A 16,201-nucleotide genomic window follows, 5' to 3' on the forward strand; every position below is an offset into this window, starting at 1 on the left:
GCCGTCCTGCTAAACACCCGGACGGTCGTGGAGTCCTCACCTGGAGTCGTTGAAGGTGTACCATTCTCCCGAGCTGGGGTTGCGACAGTAGGCTGTGTAGTGACCGCCCATCGTGGTGCCTGAGTGGTTGGACACTGCATACAGGTTGTACACCGCGTTTACTGCAAAACACACAAACAGCTGAAGTCAGTCCCACGATAACTTTCACCAGCAGCAGAAAGTCTTCTGGAGCTGCAGACAAACTTAGGAAAAGTAAGCCCTCTTTAACTCCTGTCAGAGTTTAGAAATATTTACTCACTGCTGTTTTCAGACGCAAACTCCCGCAGGTCCAGATCCTTCATGGGGAAGTTAACAAACGTGGACAGTTTGCTGGTTCTTCGTGCCTCGGAGAAGCGTTTCAGGTCTGAGGAGGAGGACGAGTCAAGGAGCAAGAACAGCTCTGCTTCCCGGGAGTCACTCAACACACTGAGACACATGGACAGTGTTTCTGTGGCAGGAGGGTCAGTGAATAAGAAAGAAGTGAGTCCTCTAGTGAACAGTGTTTTACAGGCATCAGTCGCTCCAAGTTTCCATAAACATTCATAAATTCACTTTTGATTACAGCCAGGTCCCACTTAATGTTCTGGATTTATAATACATGACACACACATATCAGGGCCCACTATCTTAACCTATTTTAATTCATATTTATATAACTGTCACAGCATCTGTTTCTGTTTCACTGGTTGATTATTGGATGTTCAGGTGTATCTGAAGTCAGTGTGTCACATCTCCTGGAAAGGATACGCAGCACTAAGATCTTGGGGAACTTCTGTATCGTGAACTTCTTGGTGCATCTCCGGCGGGCTTTACACCTGTAGCACGTCTGTGGAGAACAAACAGAGTCCCATTACAATCTGAATTTTTAATCCGACACACAATAGACACGATGAAGGCTGATTAATGTGATATTTCAAATGTCAGGATGGATTTTATTTTACGTCTAATCAAAAAAAAAAAAAAAAAACATGTAAGATGACTCTTATGTCAGGAAACAAGAAGCAGATCATTCAAGAGCCTTTTATTTTAAGCTTGAAACCTCAGACTACCCTCTTTAGCTGCCTCCAGAGGGCAGCATTGCTCCACTGTGCACAGATTTCAATTATTTGGTATCATAAAGAAGCACTCAGCACAAGAGTGTCCAACACATTTTATTTCAGGAGCCACATACAGTCTGATTTCATCTTGAGTGGTGGATCAATGCCATGAAAACCTTTAAATTTAAACTTTAAAGTATATCATTGTTCTGATGCAGTGTGTATGTGATGAATTCATCTATAATTTCACCTAAACTAAACAATTAGTGTAATAACCTCTGACCCCTGGCTCAGCACATTGTGACAAACTGCTGTTTATTAAAAACGCCGCCTCGTTGAGGTCTGCAGACATGCTCTGCGAAAGTGACAAATGACTGTCTGTCTGAACATTGTGATCGAGGACATGAGGCTGGAGGTCAGAGGTCATCTGTGGCTGTGGAAACCCACCGGCTTCTCGTCCCCGTCCAGGACGTCCTCTTTGGTGAAGAGCCGCATGCAGTCCATCAGGCTCACCTCACCGTAGCCCTTCTGAGCACAAACATAGACGCAATGACATTAGCGCACACACGCACGCGCGCACACAGACACACACACACACACACACACAAAGCACAGATAGAGACAGGAAAGAAAGACAGAGCTGCTGTTAAGAGCTGAGGACAGTCACCAGGTGTTGGAGATTTCAGCTCAAAGTCGGATAGAAAAGCAAAGAAACACACTCTACACCACTCAGTGTGTGTACTGACCTTCTGTGACCTGTGGTGTAGCTATCTGACATGTTGGATGTGTGTGGATATGTTAGTTGTGAAGTCTGAGCTAACACCAAAACACTGAAGTTTGGAGATAACATGTAATTAAGGATCAAGCAGTGGCTTCACAGCTCATGTTGTAATGAAAGAGTGACGATCATTGAGATCAGGGCTCCAACTGGTGTGACGTGAGTGAGATACACAGTTTCAGGGTCTCAACATTTAACAGTAGTTTGAGACTACAGTAAAGTTGACACACTTATTTCTGATATATTATGTCAATGAGAGGCAGAGCTTCAGCTGCAGCTAGTCTCCACTGACCTGGACATAGGCTGGAGATCTACTCTGCTCGGTGTGTTCCTCATTCGAATTTGTCTTAAAGTTATTTGTGAAGTGTGGCAAGGTATTTGATAACTTATTGTTTAAAAAAAACGTCTAAATCTTCTGGATTTATTAATTGAAAGTCTTAAAAAAAGCTCTGAAAATCCAGTTGCTGCATCACGGTGGCGTTCTGTTTGTGGGCACTCACCTTAGCGATAGGTAGAGAGAGATCCCAGAAGGGGTCGAAGACGGTGGAGCAGAATCCACAGTGGCTGCAGGTCAGAGAACTCTTCAGCTGCCCCACGAACAGATCTGCAGGAGAATGAAGAACCTTTAACCCCCCGTCAAAAACGAAAGCACTGGCAGAGTTCAAGTATCACCAGTGAACAAAACCAAACATCGGCTCTTTCCACTCACCCACTATCTTGCTGTCTTCTCTCTCCAGGTATTTACTCCACATCTTCTTCCCTTTCTCCTCGTCCCTGCAGGACGGATGAGAGGAAACATCACAGATGAGCAGAGGATCGCACTCCGCTGCAGGAGGCAGTAAAAATCCTGCTGCTGTCACAGATTATGACCCTGACCTACTATAATCCAAACATACAGGTGGCAGAATATTGGGAGATTACTCTAAAACTCTTCTGAAGAAGAAGGGAGTGTTTTTGGGGGCATGATTTAGAACATTTCATCAGAACTGACCCGGTTTGAGGGTAACCCTGAGATTAATGGTGCGTTGAATAACTGATAATAACACAGCCAAGAAGAATTGGAGCATTAAGCTGGTCTGTGTTGTGGAGAGGCGACACCCCGACGCAGGAGGTGAAACCGTGGCACGCCGCCTCAGATTAAAGCTTAATGACGGAGACTGAATGATTCATGTCGCCTCCATGTGAATCCTGCTCTAACCCTACAAGCAGACTCCTCGATACGAACCTCCACGTGCTCCAAACGCATAGCTAGAGGTTTCAATCTGCTGGAAGGAATTAGCCATCAAAATGAAACCCTGAGGTCAAATGTGGGTGATGAATGGGAATAAGTTAAGATTGGTTTTAACTGCAGCAGTGAAGCTCTTGACACATTTCTTAAAATAGTTGTCCAAACCGAAGCATTGCGTAATCATCTTGTCCAAAAAACTCCATGGTTTATTTATTAGCAGCTAAACATGCAGGACACAATCTGAGACGCCTCAGAGACATTTATTCTGCCAAACAACTACTTCTCAGCCCCCGGCAGGTGCATCATTTTTATTTCTGTTTCAGAAAAGCTCAGTATTTGCACGGCAGCATTTTGAAAATGATATCTGTTTATATGGAAACAGTAGAAACACTGAAAAAGGATGGAGTCCAAGCGTTTTTCAGATTGAAAGCTTTCCGTTTTCACTTGGACACATCGTATAAACCGGGGGATGAAAACAGCTTCTATCAATGCCCCGCCCACCTGAACCACACCCCGGGTAGTGAGGGATCGGGTCTGATACTCACGGCAGGTGGTCGAAGTCCTCCACGGTGCCTCGCGGCCGGACCGTCACCCTGTTCACCTCGTTGTGCAGGCCGTCCAGGAGGAAGCGCAGGAACTCCTGAGCGTCCTGTTGGCTGCAGGACATCAACACAACGGGCTTGGGTTGGTTTCCGATCGCTATGCTCGCGTTCTCGCACAAGAGGGGAGAGGAACACAGCTTACTTGTATCCGACAAATCTCGGGGCGTATCTCTGGATCTGCGTTTTGAATTCGGACGGGCTGACCGCCTCGCTGCTGGACGACGTCCACATGGTCTGTATCAGCTTGGCAAATTCTGCCGACACAAAGACGCAGCAGTTATTCACCCATGAGGCCGAGTAGGAGAACAGAATCAGTGTTTTCTGCTCGTCAAAGGAAGCGCTCTTCTCTCCTGTCATACAAACTCTTAAAAGATGGAGACAAGCCTCCCAGCATCCCTCAGGATGTTTCCCTCTTCCCTGACACATGCCGAGGGATGCCGGTCTGATGCCGAGGTGAACGGGGACCGAGCGTGGTGCCGCGTTTCAGACTGGCGTCTCACCTTCCATGAGGGCTGTGTTGGTGCGGCTGTTGTTGTTAAGGTCTCTGCGGTGCGAGTTGTGCAGGCAGTAGTCTCGCAGACTGTGTGTGTTGCTGAGACACTGCAGGATACTGTTCATGAAACACTGCCGGGAGACAAACAACACAGAGCAGCACACTGAGAGGGCAGACGGACTGGAAACTGTCTGAAACACGTGACGTCATGGTAACCAAATGTCCTCTTACTCACATTATTTTTTAAATGAATGATAACGCACCTTTAATAATTGTTTTTCAAGCATTTGAAAATCTCTAAATGTGGTCATCCAAACCTGACTGTATTCCTATTATTTTAGGCAGTAACTACTGTTAAGAAATGAATAGCAGGGTCATAGTTACTAAACTCGCTCCATTACTGTATACCTTTGTTTGAAACAGAATAAACTGCTCTCTCTCTCTGTCCTGCTCTGTTAGCGTTGGTGTTAGCCAAAGTGTCCCATTTCACCTGAACTGACTCAGTCCTGTTGACGTTTCACTGCAGGTAAGATTAGCATTAGCAGAATGAATGTTAGCTTCCAGAGCCGTTGGTATCTGCTGCTGCTTCTCCAGATTCTAGAGCGTCTTCCCTCCTCCGACTGATGCAACTTCAGCTGAACTTTATGACCGGATCAGACTGAAACTGGCTGCTCAGCTAATGCTACCTCTGTGATAATATATCAATGTACACATTAATCAGAGGCCAAATGGATGGAAACAGTTTCACAGGGCTGATTTTACTAGCTGCATGCAGTACCAAATAAAGTTACTCCACAACTTTTTGAAGAAATAGTCACCAAAAATCTGCTCGACAAACTCTGTCTATTTTGCTTTGGACAACAATGTGAACACACCAGTGGCTGTGACTCTGATCCTGCATTTACAGGAAGTGGACTAGAATTAGAAAAAATTAGCTGAAAGGTAAAAGCCGTCGGTCCTGGGTTAATATTTTAAGATTTTCAAAGAAAAAAGCGACACTGACTATGAGGTGAGCATGAGCTGTGTGTATAATGTTCCTATCACGTGTTCACATGAGACACGTGCAGTTTTGAAGATCAAATCAGTCCTCCCTGGTCCATAGTTCACAGCTCTGTGATTAGGTTACTGAAAACACACACACTTATTTTGGGAGCCTGTTGCCTGGCAGACACCGTGCTGCACCGTGCTCAACAAACAGGCCTCACACATAAACTGGAAATCCATTGAGAAAAATGATGAAAACACAACAGATCGTTTGTTCTAAAATGGATCTAATAAAACGAAGTAAAAAGATTTGCAACTTACAGTGTTTCCTAAGTTCTTCAGTCCCACCAGGCCCTGGGCACTCTTTGAATTCTGAAACACACAAGACACAGCAATTGACTCAAATTCATTATCTGTTTACAAAACCACCAACCCACAAGGAGAAGGGAGAGCTCCTCTGCCAATAACCGGCTCTGAAAAGCATCGCAAGCTGTGAGAATGGTTTGACATCCAGAGCTCTGTCCGCTGCTGCTCCAGACTGCAGTTATTAATCATTCCTCAGTCCTCCATGAAAAATAAACTTACTTCCAGAGGTGTGTGAACGCCGGGCAGATCAGCTGTCATGTGTGTGGATTTAAAACGGGTGAAAGACACACGAAACGTGTGCCAAATTCGACCCACAAGCGGCTCCGACCCAGCCTGGCCCTTCACACAACGGTAAAAATTTAAAACAAAACATTGACTTTTTTTTTTAAACACACTTCTTAAAAATACAGAATACAACACTGAGAGCTGCCATGAAGCTAGCAACCTTTGTTTATAAAAACACCCATAATGCAACACCTATAGGAGAACCTTTGTGGACACTTCAGTTTTTCACCAGAAGCTTTCATTAAAACTGGCTTCGTGTTGAGATTGTAAATGTTTTAGGTAGTAATTATTTATTTTGGCAAATATACAGACATCTTCATTACGTATACTCTGCGCCACAACAAATAAAAACATTAAAGTTTAAATATAACGGTTATTATGGCACTATTTCACCCGTCCGGTCCGCTCAAAATGTAATTGGGCTGTATGTGAGTCCTGAACTGTAAAAAAGTTTATGACTGTTTTCAAAAGGCTTTACCGTTAGTGTGTGCTCTGTGTTGTGCTGAGATCATCTCCAGCGGCTGCCTCTGAGCAGCGCTGATGATGTTGACACTGAAGCGAAACCAGACGATATCTTCAAACCAGAGATGTGATCTGACTCCGAATGACAGGCAGGAGCTTAATCCTGTGAAGCATTATCTTGTTTTGTGATATCTGGCCATCGTTTCCTCTCGTGCTAATCGCTCCCAGGTGGCAGAGATCGGCGGATAACCGCTGTGAGGAGTTGAATTCGTACGGCGGCTCCTCTCGGGGTGACAAAAGGCGGCAGATGGCAGAGCATATTCCCCTGATCTGAAAGACGTTGAAATGGTGCAGAAAGCTTTGGCAAACTTATGTCATCACTTGCTGCAGTTAAATTTCATTACATAAGTTGAGTGGTTATATAATTGAGCAGCGAGAGGAAGAACTAACAAAGAAGACGGGGGTGGATAAGGAATGCACTAGTGCCCTTGACGACGAGGCACAAGCGGCGGCTTCAGAAAACATGAAGTGCGGCACTCTGGATTCATCAAGCCGCATCCAGCACGGCAAAGACGCGACGTTTTTAACTCCTGCATTATTTACTGAGCTATCGGAGGAATCCAGTCCTGTCCGCATGAAGAAGAACAGCTACAGAGGCATAAAACGCGGTTTCATCAGATTCAACTTCACACAAGAGAAATTATCCGTCAAAAGACCCCCACACGTTTCCCAAGATGCACCACGTCTTTAGCACCGAGCTTTGAGTTTAAACTTGAGTTTTCAACTGACAGTAGTTAGTTTCCACGAGTCTTCTGACCGCAAGGAGGATTAAGAAGCAGGGGAATGCTTGTGGCTGAACATGAACTCCTGATTCTTCCCTTCACTCTGTCATTGATTGATTTGAGCACTTGTGTAACCACCACACACTGAAATATGCAGAGCAATGTCTTACAGGAGCCACACTCTTTTCTCCAGAAAATCCATTACCACAACCATCTGACTGTCATCAATCGCCAAACGTGCAAAATTGTATACAAATGATTATATAACAAGTGTTTTAACAGTCTACTTGGTGCTTTGGTATGGTGCTGGGTTGCTTTGGACTCCTGTGTTTTCCAATGAGAGTTACAGACGCCAGCGACAGCTGAAATCCATCTTCGCCTTGTGCTTCCCGTTAGGCTCCCCTGTGGTGAAGCCGATTCAGGAAAAGTAGTCAGATGATCACAATCACCCAGACGATATAAGAACAAAACCGAAGACTGATTTACTGTAAGAAAGCAGGGGCAGATGAGGAAAAGTTTATTTGCTTCAAATGAAATCTGCTGTAATTACTCCTGTACAGAAGATAACAGATGAAACTAATTAAAGCCAGATAAATATTGAGAAGTTTTCCTTTGGGCGTAGTATTATGATAAGGTAATGTAATCTCTTTAAGATGATCATGACTGTTATTGGCTCCACATTTTAACCTATTAAGGCCGGCATGACTGCAGAACCCCAACGCTGAGCGATGTAAATGTGACCTGCGGCTGAGGCAGCTCAGCAAACGCTCATCAATTGGTCCCAGAGAGCGTGACGTGAATAAAACCGTCCTGCTGTGCATCAGCGTGAATCACCAAACTAACAGCGATTCACTGATCTGGTATTAGGCTTAACATGCTTTCCATCAAAACACGGTGTTTTCTAAGAAGTTGTCGGAGTGGGATTAGTCCAGACTATGACCACCTGCTTTAATGGTTTATTCATCAAAGTGGAACATTTCAGCCTCTTTCGCTACAAGAGCCAGAACACGTCAGAAAGTGATGAAATGTGCGATCGGAACGGGCCTCGAGCACAGATGTTTTTAAAAGGCTTGCTTGGCCGGCAACTCAAATCTGTTTAATTTACAGTGACATAGAAGAAAGGGGCAGCCAGATCTGACGCTAAGCCAGATACAAGCAGCAAAAAGACGGTGTGCTTCACTGAACTGTTTATCATCAACTTCATGTGATCGACTTTGTATAACTGTGTTATTAATTCCCAAACTGTCCAAAGATCATCTTGATTCTCTTTGCATCTGTCTGAGCAGAAGCAATCTTGTTGTCAGTGCAGATTCATGGCGATCCAGACTCTGCAGCTGTTGATGTGTTTGTCACTCGGCGCTCTCGCGGGCGGTGGAGACAGCGGCGTGGATGTGAAGGAAAAGAGAAAACGAGAGGGAGCCGCGCTGCCGGGCCTCTGGACGTTCACATGACTGGCAGCGTGCTCCGTCTGCTCATCAGCGAAGTGTGCCTGCAGCTTATCTCGTTATGAGCACCGATACAGGACCGGCCTTTTTAGTATTACATAAATAACCTCCGCCATCTGTCTCCCCATCGGGAGGAAAAGGAGGTATATACAGCATGCAGGAGGGGGGGCGGAAACATGGACGCTTTAATTAACAACAGCTTATCTGAGTCCTTCTTGCCGGCAGCCCCTGCGGTGAATGGAGCTCTTTATTACCAGGATTATATAGAATCGATACACAAGCATGCAAAACGCACGGCATGCTGTGTGGGCGTCACTGAGACAGAACACAGGACACACACACACACACACACTCACACACACCGGAGGAATGTGTACATCTGACTTTGCTGCACTCTGCTGAGTAATGCCAGCCGCGTCCGCTCCCAAAAATAGCTGCTTTGCTTTTAATAACAAGTGCCCGTCCACCGGCAATTGGCTGATCCTTCAGCCAGCGCCGGCAGACGTCACCGCCATGCAACAACGTCCACGGCTCTGTCTCCAAGGCAACGCTATTCTTACTTTCTTTCACAGGACAGAAGGCTGTGTGTGTGTGCGTGTGTGTGTGTGTGTGTGTGTGTGTGTGTGTGTGTGTGTGTGCGTGTGTGTGTGATTGACTGTCACGAGAGTTTGCATAACATGATGAAAGAGGCAAATCAATAAAGACTGTAAAAAAAAGTGAGCTGTAATCCTCTCCTGCTTGATTCATTTCTATTTATTCATGTGATTATCTGTTGCATAATTTTTCACTCAACTTTTTTTTTTTTGTGCATCATGGGACAGCAAAGCTGCTCGCTAAAAGCCACTCTAAGGACATTATTTTATTTATTTTTGGTGAGTTAGCAGCTCTCCTTAGAGTAGAGAAAAGCAGCTTTTACTGCGAGCTTGAGGAAAATCTCCCAAATCGCGCTGGAGGGATTTCTCCGGCCTCTCCATTATTTATAGCCATAATTCCAACATATAATGGTGCACAAATGAGGGTGGAACTTTGTTCGCCTTCAAAGTGACAGAAGGTTCTTGAAAGAACAAACATTAAAGTCTCCTTCTTTGATCCTGGAATCTTGAATGTATGTGAGAGAGAGCGACAGGATCCTGGAATCAACGGCTGGGGCTCTGATCGCCGCCTGTAGCGTCGCTGTAATGAAAGATAATTCTGTTCTGCTAATTCTGCTGCAATTCTTCACCATAAGCAGCTGAAAGCAGCGCACAGTAGATGTGGGATTGAAGCCATGTGCTGACAGAGAGGCGGTACAGCGTGGAGATTTCACACATTACAAAACCGCAGGAAACAAACAAACACAATGAAGGCACAGACTGGTTCACACACCGCAGGATTTCTCTGAATGCTGTAATCTTTAACCTATTTGGGCTGTCAGGACAAGAGATGTTAAGATATATGTCAAATATTTCTTTAAAGAAATATGCCATCATCCTGGATAACAGTCCCGTAAGAAAGCAAAATATGGGAAAGAAAAACAGCAAGAATATAAAAAAACAAAAGTGCAATAACTAATGCAATATACCCCTGAAATGTCTGATATATAATACAACGTTGAATTGGCAAAAATGTTCTACTTTTACAGATAAGTGTTATTATTACATGCTCCAAAATAAGATGAGCTTCATACAATTTCAGTTTCGTTTAAGGACAGTTGGGAAAAATCTATATATTGCTTTGATATGTTTTTAAGATGTAAATGTGTGAATTTCTCTAAAGAAAACCAGACAGTGAGGTGCTTCTCCTTTCAGCCACTAGGTGGCAGTGTAGTGTCTCTCATCAGCCAATTCTCTCTAAGAAGAAGCCGCCAAACAGAGTCAAAAGTAACCAACTGCTGAATTCCAAACATTTTACGATGGATATGTTTTCGAACCATTACAATCAATACACTGTTTTTGGAAATCAGAATGTTTATTTATTTATGTTTTTACCTACAAAAGCTAAACTGTTTGCAGCATCCTGTACTTTTAACCCAATAAATCCCGTCACACTCTTCAAGCGTTTCTCGTGGTGCGGTGTGGAGAGCTCATGACCGGAGCGGCACATGATCCCCCTCCGGTTCTCGTGGCCTTTCGCGTCTGAACGCGTCCCACCGCGCTGCGCTCGCACGCTCAGTGGATCGTTTCCGAATCCCTTTCACAGTGTAGTAATGACGCTGCGCACGCACTCCATCCGTCTGATTTTCATTGCCTGCGAGCTATAAATCAAAGTTGAATGCGTGAGAGGAGTAAAGAAAAGGACGAGGGGAAGAAGAGGAACAAAGGAGGGAAGATAAATGAAGGCGGCAGTAGCAGGGGGGGCTGCGTCCACTCATCGTATTCCCAGTCGCTCCACGTGAGCAGCCTGGTACTGTACACAAAAGAGGCGAGCCCTGGGGGATAACTTTGTATAAATGGTCTATTCAGAAATAGCAGAAGTAGCTCAGGCAACCAGTGAGCTACTTTTGAAACGCTACTCCTCGGAGGTTAAAAAGGCTCTGGGTACGGGGAGGCATTAAAAAGCATTCCAGGCCGGAGCCGGCAATAAGAGACACGGGAAATGTGCCTCTGGCTCGCGCCCAGCTCCACTCGGGAGGGAAAAGCCAGCCGTCCACTGCGCTCAGTCCATTCAAACGTGCGGCCGCAGACTCCGGGGTTGGAGGAAATGGGTCAAAGCAAGGTGAGGCGGCTGGAGAGGAAGGACTAATGCCTGGTTCTGGCTCTGCCTTCCAGAGTGACACCACGGGCAAAACAGCAGCAAGAAATAACCCACAAAATCTGACTGGAGTCAAGATGTTTTCTCCCTGTTTTCAGTGTTTTCACTGTTGTCTTGTAAACAGACACCATTTTCAAAATTTTGCAAATAAAAGCAACAGTTTCCCAAGTGTCACAAAACCGACGGATGAGTCAATATTTAAAAAAAAAAAAAAAACAACCCAAAAAACACTATAGACACAGCATTCACACAGAGCAACAAATATTAGCATGCTGAATCAACAAAAACAACATGGTGGCAGTGTTGTTGTTATGACACGCCTTCCACACACAAAACAACCCCCCCCCACCATCGATCCCCTCGTGGGGCTGAAAACTAAACTTCACACCAGCAGCAGCAGGATGCCCGGGTCCACCTGGCAGAGCGGCCTGCCAAATGTCTCATGAAAGAGAGACCGAGATAGAGCGAGACGGAGAACAGTGTGTTCTGACCTGTCTCCCTGTTTGGCAGCCCATCATAAACAAGTTCTCACTCACCCTCTGCGAGTTGCTTCTTCTGCCACCGTCGAGCTTCTCTCCCACGTGAGCGGGAGCGACGCACTCGCTCGTTTACGATCTGTTTATTTCTCCCTTCTGGACAGCTCACAGCGGGCAGGGGTCGCTCACAGCTAACCATCCTTGAAACCTCACTTTTGCATAAATCAATGTCTGATTTCTTGAGTTCTGCTTCAAACAGCGGTGTTACATCATGCCTGTTCAATGATTTGTTTGGTTTAAGCACAAACAGAGCTGGCAGCCTGCCCCAGTGGCGCTCCAATGAGACTCTGGAGTCGTCTAGGTGAGCGTCCACCTCTATGAGGAGCAGCCACGATGTGGACAGTCTGTCGAAGTTTGAACTAGAAGCCTTTCAAATGACTTCGTCAGCTCTTGTAGTTTGAAGGCAGGTCCTCAGAGATGCATTTTCTGACTCCAAGTATGTTTTATGGAGTCATATTAATAGTCATGTCCTCCACTTTTCTCAGTAGAACAGTGAATTTTGAATCAACTGCAGTAATACAACTGTCCATTTTGCACACTGTTTTTTGCAGTCCTCTGACCAGGCATATCACATCATGTTTGATAAGCTGATTCTGCAGAAAACTAATGCACTGCAGCAGGATCACAGATGTTTTTTTTTTTTTTCTTGTAAGCAAGTCAGGAGGTGAGATCCTCTTACAGAACTTCAAATAAATATGACTGTTATCATCATCCCATGCATAGTCCTCTGGGTTTTGCCCAGCACTGCTCACACAGCAGCCAGAAAGCATGTGACCAGAGAATATAATGCTGTGGCTTCTTATGTAACCAGATCTGCTCATCTCTGCACATGCCTTTCAGTCCCGGGAGGAGCGTCCGGCCGGACCGCTCGCTCACTAGCCGGTGTTTACGTTGTACTGAGGCCTGAGCCTCATCCTGACACACAACTCCAGAAAAATCACAGAACGAGCCTCCACAGGTGGGCCGAGAAGAACCAAATACTAATGTGTAAAAACCATACATGACACGCCAGGCCAGCTTCCTCCCACTGAGTTAGAGTCAGGATCTGCAGTGAATCACCGCTCAGCACCGCATGCTGTCCTCGTATCTCAGGGAATTCATAAGAAGTGCTTTCAAAAGCGCTACAGTAATCATTTAAGAGGCTTGAAAAATGCTTTTCTATTTTTTAAATGGTCTCATTGTGCTTGCCTTTTCTATAATTGGCTAATTTTCACTTACGGTATGCATTTCCTTCAGTCTGACTGAAATTAAAGGAAAACAAAGAAATTATTTAAATGAAAAAATATGTAAACCACTGCATTAAATACTCAACTTGTTTCTGAATCATGATAAGGTTGGTGAGTGATGCGTCTAATTAATAAAAAAAATATAAAAATATAAACCCAATGACACATGCGCACAAAACGCTTTTGTAGATTGAACTATCGCTAAGGACGAGTTGGAAATCGGCAGGAGAAAATCACCTTTGACCTTACTGCTGGCAGTGCTGCTGCTGCACTTTGATGGCAGATAAAAACACACACACACACACACACACACACACACACACACACACACACACACACACACACACACAAACATCCATGCATGTCCCTCATGGTTAAATTAACAAATGCAAACGCTAAAGAAAGGCTGGAGCATGTTTGCATGCTTGCTCCACACGCAGTGGGTGGTGTTCAACGGTGTTGGTGGGGGGAGGGGGATGGTGGTGGTGGTGTGGGTGTGGGGAGTGAGGAGTGGGAGGGGGACACATGATTAGCCAGAGCGGACGGAGAAGGACAAGGACAGAACAAGAGGAGCAGGTGGACGCTGACAACAAAACAGGCAAGCACGCCAAGAGCCGGCCGCGGCCTGGCTGCCGCTAAAGTGTATTCTAATGTAATTTCTCATTACATAACAGAAGCTGGCACACAGCAGCTCTGCTCCACGTTGCAGCCGAGGAACACACACACACACACACACACAGGAAGTACAAACCAAAAGTCATTTCTCTTCTCCTGCTCTGATCGGGACAAATACAGCTGACATGGAGGATTTTAAATCTCACTTTAATAAGGGTGCATGTCTAATTTCAATCTCAATTTATCTAAAGGTTGCAGACAGAAGTGTCAGCTTTGGCGGAGGACACGAAGTCATCTATGCTGCTGACGGCGTCAATACTCATTAAAACTACATTTCTTTATTTACATTTGTCATACATTTCATTAACTGAATCGATTATAAATTACAGTTTCAAATCGTATCATATCATTGTTATTGTTGTGCAGCAATACTGGAAAAAACATCACAAACAATTCCAAATGAAAAGCCAACCAGAACAGTGTGTTGTTAAAGATCTGTAAGTGTCACTACAGTTCAGTCTGTCACAAACTACTGTCAGCACAGTGATCAATGACTTTAAACACCCCACAGTGTCGCGTTTTGGAAATGAAACGAGCGTTCTCTGCTCGGTGGCAGCAGCTTTAATATCCATCCTCACTCAGTCATTTGAGAACAGAGGCATCAAACTGGTGAAAGATGACAAATAAAGGAAATAAATGTGGCTCAGATAATGTGTAAACTGAACAAAAATACACTTTGCTTCAAAATAAACACAGAAAGATTGTTCAAATTCACTACTTATATCTAGATTTTAGTATCTACAAAAGCTGACTATAGAAGTTTTTTTTTTTTCAATATATGATAAATATTGTTATCATTCAAATTTATATATCCCTAGTAATTGCTTGAAAAAGAAACTCAGAAGTGGACCAGATGAAACCCATCCAATAAACATCATTATCTGTCACTGCTCACATTATTTAACCCTAAACTCCCACTCACGCTGCACAGTCGCTCCAAGTTTCAGACTGTGGTTGGACGCTTCAGGTTGAAGTTTGAAAGAAAGTTTAAAGTTGGGAACAGCTTTTTTTTTTTTTTTTTTAACCAAAATGTCTTTTTCAACCCTTCATTTGCTCCTCTTTCACTGAACTTCATTTGATTGCATTTGTGCTTTCATAACCAATCACGCCTTAAATATAGTTTATAAGCATATAAAACATGTTTTAAAGGGAAATGGCTTTTTAGATGAACAGCACAGGATAAAATTGGCTTTAATAACTCAGCTGATGTTAATATTTACTTTAACAGATACAGATAATTGGGACAATTATCTTCAGATAAATCTACTGGATGCATTAATGACGAAAAAAAAACAACCCAGTCAGAAAAGATCAATGGCTGCTGTAATCCAGCATGCCCTCAGATGTCAATGTTGGTCTGTACATCATGTACTGAGACCTACATCCCTCTGTTGTTGTTGTCCATATGGAAAGAGGAGGAGGAGGAGGAGGAGGGAACAACCTGCACATCCTCTGTATCAGAGCATCCGTGCATGGCAGATACATGAGGATACATCAGTGTGGTGTAGTAAGAGGAGGAGGAGGAGGATTAAAGTCGGGTTATATAAGCTGTGACCTGCCGGCTGCAGGCCCTCTCAGCCTGGCACAGCTTAACTCCACAAATGACTCACGTCCACGATCATCACACAACGTTATACATAACAGAGGAATAAACCTCTGTGTCCTCTTTTAGTAGCCCCCACATCACCAGTCCGGGCGCGATACCTTCAGCCACCAAACACCACAAATCAAACCAATAATAAAACCATAATCTGCTGTTTTACTGCTGTATTATATCACGGCTCGGGTAATGAGAGTAATGAGCCCTTTTATGAGCAGACGCGGGACTCTTCTTACCTTGGCTTGGTTTATGAGGAGCCCCACGAAGGTGGAGACCAGCACGGACCCGGACACGCTCCCCTTCCTCCGCATCTCCTGCTTGAGGAAGGGGAAAGCGGCGGCCGGCGGCTCCTCCGGGACGGTCACGGTGTAGGACTGCCGCATGCTCGGCATGCTGGCGGGAGCAGCGGGGCTTCACGGGGCTTCACGGGGCTTCGCGGGGCTTCACGGGGCTGCCGATCTCCGGGTTAATGAACCAGCCAGGCGCGCGTCCGATCGGGCTCTCATTCATTCATGTACCAGCTCCGGGGACCTGTTGGTTCTGGCTCCCTTTAAAAAAAAAAAGTCTCCGCTTGCAGGATGAAGGCGGTGATGAAGATGATGAAGAGGAGGAAACCCGAGACAGCGCGAGCGAAGCGGCGAGCAGGTGAGAGAGAGCGGCAGAGAGATGTCCATCCAGCGGGTCGGCTCTGTGCGGGGCAGTAAAAGTGTTGGGATTCCGTTATAGAGCTCCGGAGCTCCGCCCCGTGTGGCCCGGGGAGAAGTCAGCCTACGACCGACGTCAGAGCGCCTCGAGCCGGCGCACGTCATCGTCCAGCCCCCCCTCCCCCTCCCCTACTCCCCCGCACATCACCGTGAAGGACTCACGGTGGTCCAAGGAGACTGCCTCTTCCTCCTCCTCCTCCTCCTCCTCCTCCCCCGGGATGGGGACAAA

The 16,201-nt window shown here is 45.3% G+C and overlaps 1 protein-coding gene across 5 annotated transcripts in view; it reads right to left on the bottom strand.

Moving 5' to 3' along the window:
* Nucleotides 1-16,201, bottom strand: part of usp2a (ubiquitin specific peptidase 2a) — a 41,469-nt gene that overhangs the window by 1,043 nt on the left and 24,225 nt on the right. For 2 of the 5 annotated variants that reach the window (XM_030109385.1, XM_030109386.1), the window contains exons 4-13: nt 5,483-5,533; nt 4,185-4,308; nt 3,827-3,938; nt 3,628-3,738; nt 2,564-2,628; nt 2,355-2,458; nt 1,524-1,604; nt 787-865; nt 299-403; nt 41-161 (exon numbers count right to left, since the gene is read on the bottom strand). In XM_030109385.1, coding sequence (XP_029965245.1) covers nt 41-161; nt 299-403; nt 787-865; nt 1,524-1,604; nt 2,355-2,458; nt 2,564-2,628; nt 3,628-3,738; nt 3,827-3,938; nt 4,185-4,308; nt 5,483-5,533 — 953 coding nt within the window. Of the gene's footprint in view, nt 1-40; nt 162-298; nt 404-786; nt 866-1,523; nt 1,605-2,354; nt 2,459-2,563; nt 2,629-3,627; nt 3,739-3,826; nt 3,939-4,184; nt 4,309-5,482; nt 5,534-15,504; nt 15,975-16,201 lie in introns of those variants that run through there. The other 3 variants (XM_030109388.1, XM_030109389.1, XM_030109387.1) reach the window with 3 other exon arrangements.

Source organism: Salarias fasciatus, chromosome 14, assembly GCF_902148845.1.
Source record: "Salarias fasciatus chromosome 14, fSalaFa1.1, whole genome shotgun sequence".
NCBI lineage: Eukaryota > Metazoa > Chordata > Actinopteri > Blenniiformes > Blenniidae > Salarias > Salarias fasciatus.